The sequence below is a fragment of the Poecile atricapillus genome, chromosome 4, assembly GCF_030490865.1.
Source record: "Poecile atricapillus isolate bPoeAtr1 chromosome 4, bPoeAtr1.hap1, whole genome shotgun sequence".
NCBI lineage: Eukaryota > Metazoa > Chordata > Aves > Passeriformes > Paridae > Poecile > Poecile atricapillus.
In genome coordinates this window covers 20,167,102-20,179,890 of record NC_081252.1, presented here as the reverse complement: position 1 = coordinate 20,179,890, position 12,789 = coordinate 20,167,102, and the positions used below count along the sequence as shown (strand labels likewise).

General features: G+C 37.4%; 1 protein-coding gene across 3 annotated transcripts in view; it reads left to right on the top strand.

Moving 5' to 3' along the window:
* Positions 1–2,601: 2,601 nt before the first annotated feature.
* MAPK10 (mitogen-activated protein kinase 10) overlaps positions 2,602–12,789 on the top strand; it is a 71,017-nt gene continuing 60,829 nt past the window's right edge. For 2 of the 3 annotated variants that reach the window (XM_058837881.1, XM_058837880.1), the window contains exons 1-2: positions 2,602–2,667; positions 12,087–12,256. In XM_058837881.1, the coding sequence (XP_058693864.1) occupies positions 2,602–2,667; positions 12,087–12,256 (236 nt within the window). Of the gene's footprint in view, positions 2,672–12,030; positions 12,257–12,789 lie in introns of all 3 variants that reach the window. The other variant, XM_058837879.1, reaches the window with a different exon arrangement.

Here is a 12,789-nt window from a genome sequence, read left to right as displayed (position 1 = left end):
TCTATTTTCTGCCTGGAGGAATTAGAAGTTACATACATGTGTGATTACTTACAGGGCAGTGAAGGGAACCTTGTATGAATTCAATAAACACTTTAAAACATGAACCCAAGTCTGTTTTGTCCTGGGTGCACCTTTCTGTGCCATGGAAAGGTGGCATTCATTTTCATTGTACAACTGGAGGAACTCAGCTCTGTAGAGATTATATTCGGTGTATCTCATGTACAGAGGATTATAAGTATTGATCTAGGCCATTAAAACATATCATGCCTCTATTATTTTATAAGCATTAACTGCATGCAAGGACAACATCATAAATTCTATGATGTATTCCAGTTCATAAAACTCACCAGTCTATTGTTCTGCCCAGGGTGACTATTACCAGTCACAGTAATTCCTGTGGGCAGCTGAGGAGCTGGGTATGACTAGTAATGCATACATAATACAAAGTATGTCTTCTCAATGCTGTCACAGCATATTCAGGGAGAAACCAAATTCCCACAATTTTCTTCCCTCTCTTCACTTTCCACAATTAAACTCTGTCTTGAACGTGGTATGTTGTAGCTATTGATGTTTCCGTTTCAGTCATTGATTATTATAGCAATGTTAAGCATACAGCCAGTGAGTATATCTGCAGCATGACAGTGTAATTACCTGCTGGCTTTACAGAAATCATTGGCAATATGGCTAATGTTAAAAGCTGCTATTTTTTTTTCAGTTCCTTTTTTTTTTTTAACCCAACAAAAAAATCAAAGCCAACAAAATAACCCAAAATGTCCTTTCTTCTTTTTTGTTTTAATATAAACTATTATAAATCCTCTGTGGAATATGAGACTCTGGTAATGACTCAGTGGGCAGTGAGACAGGAATCTCAGACACTGTAATGTGATGCAGAAAAGGTCATAAACTTGCTTTCAAAACAGGATTATTCATGTATTCATTCATTAAAAATTAAACACATGTGGGAGCATGATGCATTGAAGCTGGCAAGCATTGGTGAATACTTTCTTGTATTATTGATCAATTGGTGTGAGTTGAAATTACTCCAAATTAAATATTGTCTTATTTAATGCTATTTATACTTAGTTATTATATTATATATTATATTTTATAATTTTATATATGTAATATATATAATATATATAATTATATATGATATTTATACTGTTAGTTGTTCCTACTGAAGACAAGCGCCATAAGTAGCTACATAGTTTTTCAGAATCATAACTATCTTTATGGAGTGATGGTTGGATGGTTGTTCTCTTTTCATTTTTAAGTCCTTACAGTGATTTCATATTTAACAGAAAAACATGAAGTTCTATATAATTTATCCAATTTTAGCTAAAATTTGCTAGTTTTTTTCGTTGTGCTGTTAACAAGTTTTTATCGTTGTTTAATGTTTGGCTGGGGTTTTTGGACTGATGCAGAAGAAACTATGAGCTTCAAAGTCTTGTGACATAGCTGCCTATCTCAGCCTGAAAACATTGCTGTGGGTGTTTGTCATTGAGGTGCCATGCTGGAATGTGGCTAGGACAGGACTGGCTAGGCAGAGCTGGATGTGGTGCTGTGGAACTGAATTAAGACAGCTGTAATAGGGTGCACAGGGAGGCCTGCCCTGTCTAGTGTAGTCTATGGCTCCCTGGGCCAGTATCAGATGCCTGGGAAATCCAGAAATAGGCTGAGCATGGAGTGGAAGACTGTGACTCAGGGGTGTCTTGAGTCAGGGGTGATATTTTTGAGGTTAGTAGCCTTCAGCAGATTTCTTCTTATGTGAATTTGCCTAATCATATTAGTGCTTATGTTGACTTCTGGCTTCCACAGCAACATGAGACAGAGAGTTTCACTGTGACAAAACAGTGTATGAAGAATTATTTCCTGTTGTTGGTTCTAACTCTGATAATGTAATTTGATGCCACGTCTTTTCTTTTATTTGGAAAAAAAAGGGGGAGGGTGTTTTCCTTTTCATTTTTCAGTATGCCACTCATGTGGATGTCCAGCATATTTTCACTCAGTTCTTTTCTAGGCTCAAAAATTTCTCCCCAGTCTGTGCAGTTGTTTTGTGTAAGGAATCTGTTTGTGCTTTGGACCCTTCTTACTGCCCTTTTCTGTAGCTTTTCTAGTGGTAGAATGTTAGGAGCAGAACTACATGGGATGTTCACAAAGTGGATGAATTTACACAGTGATGTACCAAGTCTTTCCACTTCTGTAACTTTCCTAATAGTTGTCAACTTAGGACTTGTTTTTTCCTCCCCACAATAATAAATGTCTCCTATTCCCACATTGTTTAGAGCATTATTGACCTGATTTTTGTTGTTGTAGATGTAGGAATATGCAAGTGACATGATAAACTTTGAATTAATGGCATCAGTTATTGTAAAGCTTTCCAGATGTAACCAAGTCAGATTTGGGGCCATAACCTCGACAGGCACTGGAAATAATTTAAAGCTTTCTTACAATTCAGTGTTACGACAATTCTGTTTTTCACAAGCTAGGTGACAAATCAAGTTGGTTTTAAAATCCAAATGAAGCTAGAGCTGCATTATACTTGCACATCAGCAGCCAGACACGATTTCTATGTCCACTTTTCTTTAATTGCAGGTATTTATGAGCCGCCATTTCTTGTATTATTGTGGTGAACCTATTCTGGATGTGAAGATTGCCTTTTGTCAGGTGTGTGTTCCTTACAGGTAAAACAAGGTACAGTATATACTTGTACTTCATTTTTGCAATACATGCTACAATAAGAGAAAAACAGAAATCAGTTTCAGCCACTTAATGCAAGCAACTGGTTATAAAAATGAGAAAAAATACCCAAAAAAATAGAGAAATGCAGCACAAAAATTAGTTTTCTATTTACCTTCAAGTTTATTTTGTAATTTGTTCTTAATGATTTTTGATTTTGTTTTGATAAACTGTCAGTTAATATTCTGAGGTTTTTTAGTGAAAAGTAATGGCATGGTTTTCAAACAGAAAAACTGCAACTATTTTATTGTTCTTCTGAGACAGAATCTTTTACATTGTAGCCTGTGACTATAATTTTTTTGTTTACCTGTACTGGAAGTGAAGGAAGCATAATTAAAATTGTGGTGTTTGTCTTGTCTCACATTGAACACCATGTGGTGTTGAGGTCCTGGAGCCATGAGGCTCCACTAAAGCCAATTCTGTATTTCTATATCACCCTTGAAATTGTTTGGTCACAATGTATGGAAGCCCACAAAGCTGAAACTACATCTTTGCTGCAAAGGGGAAGATCATTGATTTATCCAGTTTTTGATTCTCTTGGTTAATTTAATTAACATATTTAGTTGCAAATCTGTGTGCATCATTTTCCCTTGTGAATGAAAGATGACTTTTTGCTTACTTCTGAACAGTGTTTTGTGCTTGAATTCTGTCTCTTCATAGCTTTATGGTTTTTTGTGGGACATCAGTAATCTAACTAACTGGAGAGATACTAGGGACATTCTTCACTTTTTGAGGCTGAAAACAATGCTGCATTCTTAGAAATGAATTTATGATAAACACTATTTTTTTCTATTATATTACATGTGGAGTCCAAGTGAAAGCACAGTTGTAAAAAAGAAAGGGCTATTAGTTGTGTGTAAGCATTTAACACTAAGCAGTGACAGGTGTTGGAAAGTTTGCTTTGTGTTTTTTAACTCAGGGACACTAAATATTAATTCTGCTGAGAAGGTTGAATCTGGACTTGGGAATCATCAGCTCTAGTATGGGGCTTGGAAATTCATTTTGATAATCTGCTTAACTGTCTTTTTTTTTTATCATCCCTTCTTCATGTGCATGTGTTTAACTGGCTTAATTCTTCCACTGGCAACTTTGTCAAGTGTAGTATTTTTGTAATGTTTTGACAGAGTTCGTTAAAAAAAGAAAAGAAAAAAAATTGCAAAAAATTGAATTTTTTTTTTTTCTCAGATTGTATGAGAAAAGTGTCATTCATGAAAAAATACTTTCACTGTGCAGAATAAGGGGTTTTTTTTGCACAGTTCTACTTTTTTACTTAGACCATTTTGGATGCATTTTTATCACTGAGAGAGATTAATTCCTATTTAATGGCTGCAGCAGGTACCCAGAACAGCATCACCCACTAAATACAGTACAAAGAGATACTGTCCTGACACTGTAGGGAGCAGAAGTCCATCCTTCAAGCACTCACCACACAGATACCTTTTCAAATTCTTCAGACCTTCAGATCGATTCTCTTGAGGATAAAAGCTGGTTTAAGCTTCAGGTTAATTTATTCCCTCCATAAAGATAGGCCCTGATCCAAATAACAGCTAGAACTATGTGCAAGAACAGTCTCTAAACTAAATGTCTGGTTGCATTAAGACCTGTCTTGGATGCTGTTCATTTGTATTGTTTAGAGTGGGATGGGGGTTATATCTCTGTCCTTGGTCCAAGCATCCAGATATTTATTTAGAGACTAGGAATAGTGTCCAGTTGGCAATATTGTTTATTCCATTCTTGTTCCTGCTTCCATTTGAAATTTATGCCTCACTGCAGACTTTCTCCAGAGTGTTTGTGCTGAATTGCCTTTCTTAAAGCTCCAATATTGAAGATTATTTTAAGTACTGGGGTTGTACTTTTCTTTAACATGTATTTGTGGCCTAAAAGGCATAGATTTATGTGCTCTGAAGGCAAGTGACATATACATAATTACAGGCTCTTCTCTTTGACATAGAGCTTATGTCACTGGGCATAATAGTTTTGTGCAATTAAATGCTAATTCAGCAGGAATAGAGTTTTGAGGATTTCCAACTTCAGGAAAATAAAAAAACCAGCTCTTCCTGAGAAACATTCAGTAGCATAAGTAGGGTAAATATAAAGCTCCCCACCCCTTCACCCTGTTTGCAGTGTGAAAACACCTAAGTCTGGAATTACTGGACATGGATAGCCAATTCATGTTCTGAAACAGCCACCTTTTTTAAGGTGTGGAGGAAAAGGACATCTGCTTTTCTATCATGATTGAAAAGTAGGACAAGAAGGCCTATAGAATTTAATTAGACTTCTGTAAGGCTGGTATCACCAACAGGCTTTTTTCTGTAGGATCCCACACATTTTTACAGTAGCACTAGGTCATGCAAAGTAATGTATCATGAGTAGAATAGGACGTTAAATATTAATACAAATATATTAACAATATCTAACAATTCCAGAAGACCACTGACTTCTTCATCCATATTTTTCTCCATTTGGTCTTTCAGTATTCTTTTAAAATCAATATCAAGACATGTATAGCCTGTCAGAATTTACATGTTCCCTAAGCTGTAGGGATACCTTTATTTAGAATACAATTCTAAATGTAGTGTGTCCTATGATTATGCCTTCTATCCAATGGGAGATTAATTGGTACTCAAAAGCTATCAACAGTTGATATATTAAATTTCTATTAATAAAATGATACTTTATAGGGTCAAGAGCTGTCTATTTCTAGCTAAAGGTGTGATTATTAACTCCGTACAGTCCTTATTTGTAAAAGGAAGAATTCTTTCATTAGCTATTGTCTTCACATCAAATACTGTAATTACACAGTTCTATTGAGTAACCTACTTTCTCTCCTGTATCTTTGGCTACATTTTCCATTTGGATCACTGATTTAGCTCTTCTCCATAACGAAACCTCAATCTCAAGGAACCTTTTCTTTCAGTGTTTCTTATCAGTCCTTTCAACCTTCTTTGGTGTGATGACCAGAGCTGGATGTGTGTCCACATGTGGATGTGGACCTGTGTGTCAGCATCGAGCTCTTCAGGCATCAGGGGGATGAGGAATCATTTGAAATAATGTTTTCTTGTGCAGATCCTCACAGGTTGCTCATCTTTTAGAAGTCTGGCCTGGAATTAAGGACACACCTCTGGGACATCAGTGGCTTCTGGGCAATACATGATAGCACAGCTGTAAATGAGCTATGAAAATTTGGTGCCTGTAAGAAGGAAGGAATTAAAAGTACTGAGAGCTCAGTGAACATGTGGAGGACAAGAAAAGAATAAGTAAATAATGCTTTGCTTTGTGTTCTGAGTAGATACAACTGAAAAGGAGAATGCAGACTTGCTGCTTTGTGTGTAATCAGAACTAGGTAAGAGCTAAGAAAGCTGATGGGTTTTTGATATCTCAGTTAGAAGAGGTTGAAAAAGTACAGTGCTTAAACAAATAAACAAGAAACTACAGCTACAAAACCCCCCCAAACTAACAAAAAAAAAAAAAAATACCCAAACAGCACTTAGAAATATTGTACTACATTTAATAAAATGCTTTAATATGAAGTGTTGAAATAAAGTGAATAAAGCAAATGTAAAAAGATCAATCACTGATCAATCAAGGCTGAGTTGTTTGCAGGTGTCAGTTGTCTACTTGAAAGGCTAAATGCAGAAAGCCCTCTGTCTGGGAGGCAAGGCAGCTGGAGAGAGATGATAAGGCCGGAAATTGGCTTTTAAATCCCACTCAAAACACACTAAAATCAGGAAGACTGGGTGACTAATACAGGCCTCACAGGAGGAGAATGAGGTGGAAGAATGGAGAACTGTGGTGTGATGTGGTTGGTGACACCACAATCTGTAATATTACATACAACCACGCACACAAAAGATGAAACCCTGTGTAGGAGATTGGATCACTGTTTATAGGCTTTTGAGTTCAGGGAGAGCCAGAATAAGTGAGAAGTCTGGCTTTATGGAGAAAAAAAGAGATAAAATGTCTGCCATAAATTTGTCATATAAAAAATACACAATTTGAAATAATTTAGTAGATTTTTCTATGCAAAGATACTCTGTATTTCCCAAGCGATAGCTTCTGTGGCCATTCAAATTTACACAGCAAAACCTGTGACCATTAAATTTGAAGCAGAAGGCTCAGCAAATTCATATTCATGCCAGAATTCTGGCACTTGAATCTTCTGTGAGAATTAGAGCTGTGCAAGTGGGAGGATAGCCATTAAATTCACAGTGTTGTTGGCTTAGCAGATGCACCTAGGTGAGCAGGGTTTGCATTTTCAGAGCAGGCAGAAGACTGAGAGTTTTACCATACCCGTGAATTCCAGTCTGTACAAACTCGGCATTTGACTTCTAAGGTTAAATTGTAGCTTTACAATATTATCCTTTTGTATCCTGAGGGAACCAAAGGCATCCACCTCTGAGATGGGCTGTGCTCCGCAGCAGTCTCTTTGTCTGCGGCGCGGTGAAGATGTGGGGGCCACTGGGGAGCCATCCTGGTGTCTGGCTCAGAACATCCTCTCTCCTCCGTCCTGCTCATCTCTGGGCTCTGTGCCAGCTGCAAATTGGGAGTCAGCCTTTCAGCCTTCCATCTGATTCCTTCACTCACCTGCATTTACACACATGTGGAGGGCTTTAATTGATTTCAGTGGCCCTGCATCATGGCACCCTCGAACGGGTGCTCCTGCCAGGATCTCTGTGTTCATCTTCACAGGGAAGGAGATGAACACTGAGGTAAAATTTCCCCTCTGCTGATGCTGCCAGCAGAATCTGTGACAGTGCTCGCTGTCTTGGAGATGCAAAGGAGAGCAATTTGCCTTAAATTGCTACTAGCATGGTTTGTATTTATAAAAGCTGAAATGTATGAGATGCTGAGCTGCAAGAAATTGCCATATTTTAGGCTCGTCAATAATAGGAGTGGTGTTCAGAAACAAAGGTCTGTCAGTAAAATATAATAAGTATAGTTATTTGTAGGATAGAAATGGACAAATGAAATGGGATATCAGGAAGAAATTCACCTTATAATAGAGAAAATAACATAATTTTATTTCTATTGGGCTTTTAAACTCTTGCTCTCTGTATTCTGAAAGAAAGGAAAAGAATAGTTTGTAGCTCTGTGTGAGGCAGCAAGTTATTTGAGTTCCACTGAATTTTTAAATACCTGTCCTTTGAAAGCAAAATATATGCTCTCTAAACAGTTAGTAATGGTGAGAGTGTCTTTTTCCTTCCTCTCAAATGCTTGAGTCTTGACAGTTTCTTTTCTTTCCTCTTTCTCACTTGTCAGGTTACTAAACAAACATCATTGCAAATGTGGCTACATGCTCAAGTGAGCTAACAAGGATAGTTAGGTTTCCAGGGCTGAGAAACTTTCATTTCTAGTACTCTTAAATTTCTCAGTATGGAGGAAAAAGACTGGCATTGGGGAATGTGTGTGTGTGTGTATTAGAAGTTTTCAATTAGGTACTGAAAGGAGAAAATAATGGTTCATGAATTTCTGTACACATCAAATGAAAGCTAAGTTCCTATCAGTGTTGAAGTAATGTAATTTCATTGTCCAAATGTTTCTGGAAACCAAGAGCAAATGGCATTTCCATGCATACTTTGAGGAATAAATTTTCATCTTACACAGAGGTCTAAAAAACTTAGATATGTTTTGTTCGAAGTTTCACACCTGCAATGTTTATTGTTAATTTGGGGCCTCAGTTAATTTGAAGTTCACCTGAAAATTTATTCACTCACTGGAATTCACTTTACTATATGAGACCTATGCATTTTTACTGTGATATCCTGATTGCAACATAGATATATATATAAACTTCCTTCCCCCATCTATTTCTTTATGAAGTGCCAATTCCTGGTTTCTTATGATGTTGGTCTCAATCACATTTGAAAGGAGTTTATGGTTAGGTGCATTTACAGAAGGAAATTCCTAGCCCTGGGTGCCTTTCTGACACCACATAATCAAAGCTTTAACTTAAGCTGCCTGAACAGAACTTGCAACCATTGTGCAATAAATCCTGAATCTGAAATAGCTTAGTGGTGTACACGGGGGCATCTGGGAGAATATTAATATCTGTAACAACACCAAGGCTTCTGGGTGGGGTTTAAATGAGCCCTGAAGATGTAACAGGAGAAGAGCAAAATGTAGGGTGTAGGCTTCTTTAAGATGAGCTATGCAAATTTGAGGATTTGGAGAAGAACCTTTTCATCAGGGTTTGAAACTAAAACTAACATTGACATGCTCTATACAGAATATGAATTTCCTTGCTAAAGGGAAGAGATTTTTTAGCTGAATTTTGGAATGAAACAAAGCTGCTATTTCCTTGTCCTTATTAGGAAGTGGCTGTTGAATCAACCAGAGATGGTTCTTGATTATGTGTCAGCTTGGCTTGGGGATCTGATCAAATGTGATTAATCCAATAACGCTGTTAATTCATTGACTTAGGGATTTGATTTAAGTCAGCATCATGACAAGTTATATCATTCATCTCCTGTTGGTATGAAAGTAAGCAGTGAACTGGGCTTTAATAACTTTACTGTGCTTTTGTTTTGCTTATTTAGGCTTTGGTAAAAACTGGGAACTATAGAGTAGGGTTCTTTTGTAGTTTTTTAGCAGTATGGGTTTAAAGCTGGGAGGCAACTTAGTAGATGACCTGGACCTTGGCCAGTCCACAAAGATGAAATTTTTGTCACTCAGAGGAGGCATTCTGCATGAAGTAAACTTCAAACTATATCAGTCTGCCTTGTATTTTAGAAGTAATACTTGGTGTTTGTTTTCTATCGAAGTTCTTATGTGGCACAAATGTTTAAGTCGGGAAAAAGATACTAATCTAAAAAAAAAAAAATTATTCCATGAAAAATAAAACATTCTTTACCTTTCCCCCTCACACACAGTTAGGAGCAGACTGTCATAGGAGTCATCTGTGTTATGCAGAGGAGAGCTGCTCATCAGGACATTTGTGTTTTCTTATCAGTTGTGGTCTTCTGGGTCCACAACTTTAATTGCTGTTGACTGAAGCAATTGGATATGTTAATTACCCATATAACTAAGGTATGCCAGAGTGGTTCTTCTGAACTGTTTTAATTGATTTTTAAGTTATTTCTGGATTTAAAAGAACCAGCTGCTGGAACTGCAGCAGTTCAGAAATCCCACTGTATGCAGCATGAGTTTCCCGAGGCTAGTAGTTCACATGGTCAGGGTAACTTAAAAGCAAGTAATTTTTATTCTAGACATAGAGTGATAAAATATGTGTTCTCATGTAGCTGCATACCACACAAGGAGCTGTCAGGTAGCTTAGGAGTGAGGACACAAACAAGTTATGGCAGGCCTGGCTCATCCAAGCCTTAACACAGTCATCCAATTTTTTTAAAAAATTCACTCTATCTGTACTTCCAGAGGAGCTGGCTATGAGTCAGGCTCACTCAGGAATGCAATTTTTATGCTGACACTTTATACATAAACATTGATTTCAGAGTAATGGGTGTTAATGCTGAATATGTCCTGCATTATTCTGATAATGACATCAGGAAAAAACACACTCCAAATGTGTTTGTCTAGGCAGAGGGAACTGTGAAATTCTTGTCAATCAAGAGCATGGTATTAAAAAAACCAGAAAACCTCTCAATTCCAGGTCTGAATACCTGAGCTGAATAGCCAAATTTATGCATCCCTCTTCACTGTATGGAAGACCTTTCAAGACTAAGGCTACACAGTGTGAATCAGATGCAGCCTGTTTGTTTTCCAAAGAGAAAATTTCAAACCTCTTTTGGAATCATTTCACTCTCTGGAATCTTCAGTTTTGCACTGTATCAGTGTCCATAAATCTCTCATTTTTTGTGTTAGGGCAAGGCCTCCCCTGCTCTCCCCCTCACAATGTTTGATGAACAAGTTAATGAAAAGTTTCCACTTGGTCTTCTGAGATAAGACCTTGTGTTTGAATGAAGAGCTGCATTCATTAAAATGTTTCAAAATCTCTAAATGAGGTGTTCAGGATGATGCTGTCCAGTCAGATAGCAGGCAGAAAAATAATAATAATTTTTTCAAGGCAAACCTTAACATCCAAGTTATTTGCAAGGTCAGTAATCTGTTTTTAATGGCCAGATTTTTGGAACTCTGGAATGATGTCCTTTTTAATTGAAAGACTAATGTAACTGAAATCAACTTTACTTTTTCCCCACCTCCATCAAATTTCAACTTAGTAGTCCATAAACACATAATATATTTGATCATTCAAATTTTTGGGGGAAAGAAGTTTATAACAGAGCAAATAAGAAAATTTATAAGCTGTATTTGGGAGCACTGAAAGAAAAATATGCATAGACAGAGGCATAGCTGGTTTTTGTTTTTCCTTTATGGAAGGCATTTGGGCATGTCTTGACTGCCATAATTGAACTGTCAACTCTTTAAGGGCAGATCTGTTGTAATATGTTGAGCTTTTGCATCCTGTGCTCAGAATCATGTACTATAGAATTCTAAATTACAAGCACTTACTTCTGATTTTTATCGCAAATTACTATAAATTTGCTCTTTAATCTATAGGGAGCTGAGCTCAGCAGTAGTCATAATAAAGTGCTTATAATGTAACTTCCTGCATGGTAATTGTACAAATTTGAGGGAGAGTTTTTAAAGTCTTGTAAAAATTATTGGGTTTTAATTTTACAGTTTTGGGGAGGAACACTGCTGTGCAGTTCTAGCTACAATGCTTGGTTTTGTGTCACAAAAACTGGTGTTTCCTGCATTTATTAGGTCTTGAGAGCAACTCTCCCTCCTGTCCTTAGGAGCCCAGAACTCTTGAAGACCTCCAGAGCTTCTGAAGAAGTGTCCATGATCATCTTGGGTGGAAGTTTATCTCATTAACTGCTCTGTTTCTTTTGCAACCCCTGTTGAAAGGTTCTGAAGGCCTTCATCACGTGCTCAGGGAAAGTTTTAGCACTCAGTGGAATGCATTTGCTTGCTCTGTCTGATCCAGAATGAAGTGCCTGACTCCTGTGTCTCTTGCCCCACCTCCACACTGATGAAAGTTATCTTATTTTAAATTAATTGCTAAACAAACAAGGGCAGAATTGGCACGAGCACATAATCCAGTAGTCATGAAGCAGGAGTGATGGCAGGCAGAGACCAGAAATTGGCAGTAACTGTGTCACAAACATCAGCTGGAGAATTAGCTGGTTTTCTTTAATCAGTGCCTTTTTATGGTGACTTCCTGCATGAAAGGAGGTTTGATAAAGTCTTTATGAAAATGAGCCAAAAATGACAATAATTTCTATTGAAAAATTAGACTGACAGTGTTTTATCAGTATTCTAATGTTTTACCAGCCATGGTTTCTCTGTTTTCACCAATCCCTCTCCCCTTCCCTTCCTCTGTACAACAGGGATTTGGGAAACAAGTGGATGTGTCGTATATTGCCAAACATTACAACATGAGCAAAAGCAAAGTTGACAACCAGTTCTACAGCGTGGAAGTAGGTGACTCGACCTTCACAGTCCTCAAACGCTACCAGAACTTGAAACCTATTGGCTCTGGGGCTCAGGGAATAGTTTGGTGAGTATCAGCAGTTTCTCTTACGATGCTTGGAAACAGAATTGGCATTTTGCATCTCTTCACAGTTTGCCAGCCAAAGACGTTGTCTAAAATTGCAAAAATAGCAGTCAGGCAACAGACATCCTGAGGCAGAAGGAGCCCAGTGGTTTGCTAATAAATTCCCTGGCTGGTGAGAGCGATAGCACCGGGTTTGTTCCTCCACACAGCAAAATGGAACTAGCAAGAAAGTGGGAGAGAGATCTTATCATAATTGACAACTGTGGCACTATTTCCAGAGGCAGTGCAAATAATATCCCAAGTAAACCCTGTAATTTTGGTCTTTGTACAGTAAAAGTCACTGAGAGCAGCACAGAAGCTTGTCACATCCCATAGCATTCTCAAATATTCAGGGTGGAATCCTTTCAAATTGATGTAACTACTAATGTCTCCTTTGTTTTTTAAAAGTGATGTTTCAGTGATGTGGATAATGTGAACAAAAGATAAATTCAGTAGCTCTCCTAAACAACGTAATTTTAATTTAGCATGTTCAAAAG